The sequence below is a fragment of the Glycine max genome, chromosome 10, assembly GCF_000004515.6.
Source record: "Glycine max cultivar Williams 82 chromosome 10, Glycine_max_v4.0, whole genome shotgun sequence".
Taxonomy (NCBI): domain Eukaryota; kingdom Viridiplantae; phylum Streptophyta; class Magnoliopsida; order Fabales; family Fabaceae; genus Glycine; species Glycine max.
Window position 1 is genome coordinate 23768826 of NC_038246.2, and position 2191 is coordinate 23771016.

At 41.7% G+C, this 2191-nt stretch overlaps 1 protein-coding gene across 1 annotated transcript; it reads left to right on the forward strand.

The window, feature by feature from the left end:
• Window positions 1–316: 316 nt before the first annotated feature.
• Window positions 317–1711, forward strand: LOC102659625 (uncharacterized). Its single transcript, XM_006589917.1, has 3 exons — window positions 317–533; window positions 813–946; window positions 1229–1711. Exons 1-3 carry the CDS (start codon window positions 317–319, stop codon window positions 1709–1711), a joined length of 834 nt encoding a protein of 277 aa, XP_006589980.1.
• Window positions 1712–2191: the final 480 nt, after the last annotated feature.

A 2191-nucleotide genomic window follows, 5' to 3' on the forward strand; every position in this document is an offset into this window, starting at 1 on the left:
AGTGGCCTATGCTTCTAAACAACTCAAGACTCATGAGAGGAATTATTCCACCCATGATCTGGAGTTGGTTGTTGTGGTTTTTGCCCTTAAGATGTGGAGGCATTACCTATTTGGCTCCAAGTTTGAGGTGTTTAGTGATCATACGAGCCTTAAGTACTTGTTTAGTCAGAAAGAGCTGAACATGCGTCAAAGGAGATGGTTAGAGTTTCTTAAGGATTATGATTTTGAGCTTAGCTACCATCCCGGTAAAGCCAATGTAGTGGCTGACGCCTTGAGTAGGAAATCCCTACATATGTTGGCCTTGATGGTTAGAGAGATGGATCTCCTAGAACAATTTAGAGACCTTAGGCTTGCATGTGAGGTTACTCCTAATAGTGTGAGATTAGGCACTTTGAGGATCACTAGTGAGTTACTAGGAGATATTAAGGAAGGCCAGAAGACTAATCCTTTTCTGAGGACCCAGCTAGAAGCTATAGAGTTAGGAAGAGATAATAGTTTCAATGTTGGATCAGATGGAGTCTTGAGACTTCAAGGTAGGATTTGTGTTCCCAATGTGCCTGAACTTAGGAAGATGATCTTAAAGGAAGGACATAGGAGTAATTTGAGCATCCATTTTGGTGCTACCAAGATGTATCAGGATCTAAATATAATGTTTTGGTGGCCCAACATGAAGAGAGAGGTTAGTGAGTTTGTATATGCATGCCTTGTTTGTCAGAAGGCTAAGATAGAACATCAGAGACCTTCAGAGAAGTTACAACCCTTGGTGATACCCTAGTGGATGTGGGACAATATTTCCATGGATTTTGTTGTAGGACTACCTAGAACCCCTAGAGGTTTAGATTCTATCTGGGTTATTGTTGACAGACTGACCAAGTATGCTCACTTTGTTCCCATTAATATTAGATTTTCCTTGGAGAAGTTGACCTCCTTGTATATTAGTGAGATTGTCAGATTACATGGTGTGCCATCTAACATAGTGTCTGATAGAGATCCTAGGTTTACCTCTAGATTTTGGGAGAGCCTGAACAGAGCATTGGGAACCAAGCTTAGACTAAGTTCAGCCTACCATCCTCAGACTGATGGCCAAACTGAACGGACCATTCAGTCGCTGGAGGACCTTTTAAGGGCGTGTGTTTTAGAGCAAAAGGGAAGTTGGGAGATTTTTCTGCCGTTGATAGAGTTCACTTATAACAAAATTTTTCACTCTACGATTGGCATGGCTCCTTAGGAAGCTTTGTATGGTAGAAGGTGTAGGACACCCCTATGTTGGTTAAAGCCCGGAGAAGGCCTCACCTTAGGACCTGAAGTGGTACAACAAACCACCGAGAAGGTCAAGTTGATCCAAGAAAGGATGAGGACTGCTCAGAGTAAGCAGAAAAGTTATCAGGATAAGAGGAGGAAAGATCTAGCATTCGAGGTTGGTGATCATGTATTCTTAAGAGTCACTTTGTGGACTGGAGTTGGTCGAGCATTGAAATCCCGAAAACTCACACCTCGCTTTATCGGTCCTTTCCAAATTCTTAAGAGAGTTGGTCCTGTGGCATACCAAATTTCATTACCCCCGTCTCTTTCTAATCTTCACAATGTATTTCATGTATCTCAACTCCGTAAGTATATCCATGATCCATCTCATGTGGTCGAATTGGATGACGTACAAGTAAAAGAGAACTTGACATATGAAACATTGCCTTTGAGGATCGAGGATAGGTGAACAAAGCACCTAAGAGGGAAGGAGATTCCATTGGTCAAGGTGATCTGGGGAGGTACATTAGGAGAAGATGCCACGTGGGAAGTAGAGAGTCAGATGCGAGCAGCCTATCCATCCTTGTTTGAGTTAGGTAAATTTTGGGGACAAAATTTCTAAAAGGGTAGGAGAGTTGTAACACCCTGAAATATTATTAATTATAATTGATGTTTGATTTATTTGTTGTGTTATTTTATTCATGTTTTATTTTCAAGGAGGTTAGTTTATTTATTAGAGGGGTGTGGGTAGTTAAGACTTTAGCGAAGCCTCTCAAGGAAGCTTCACAAAGAAGCCTCACGTGAAAGCTTCTCAAGGAAGCTGCTTGAAGCCGTCCCGGTAAAAGTGCTTTCCTACATTTGTTAACTGTTGGATTTTCTCGAAATTTGGTCTGGAGGTTCATAGGACAGATGTCCATGATCTGACGGTTGCGATCTGCGATATGTCTTC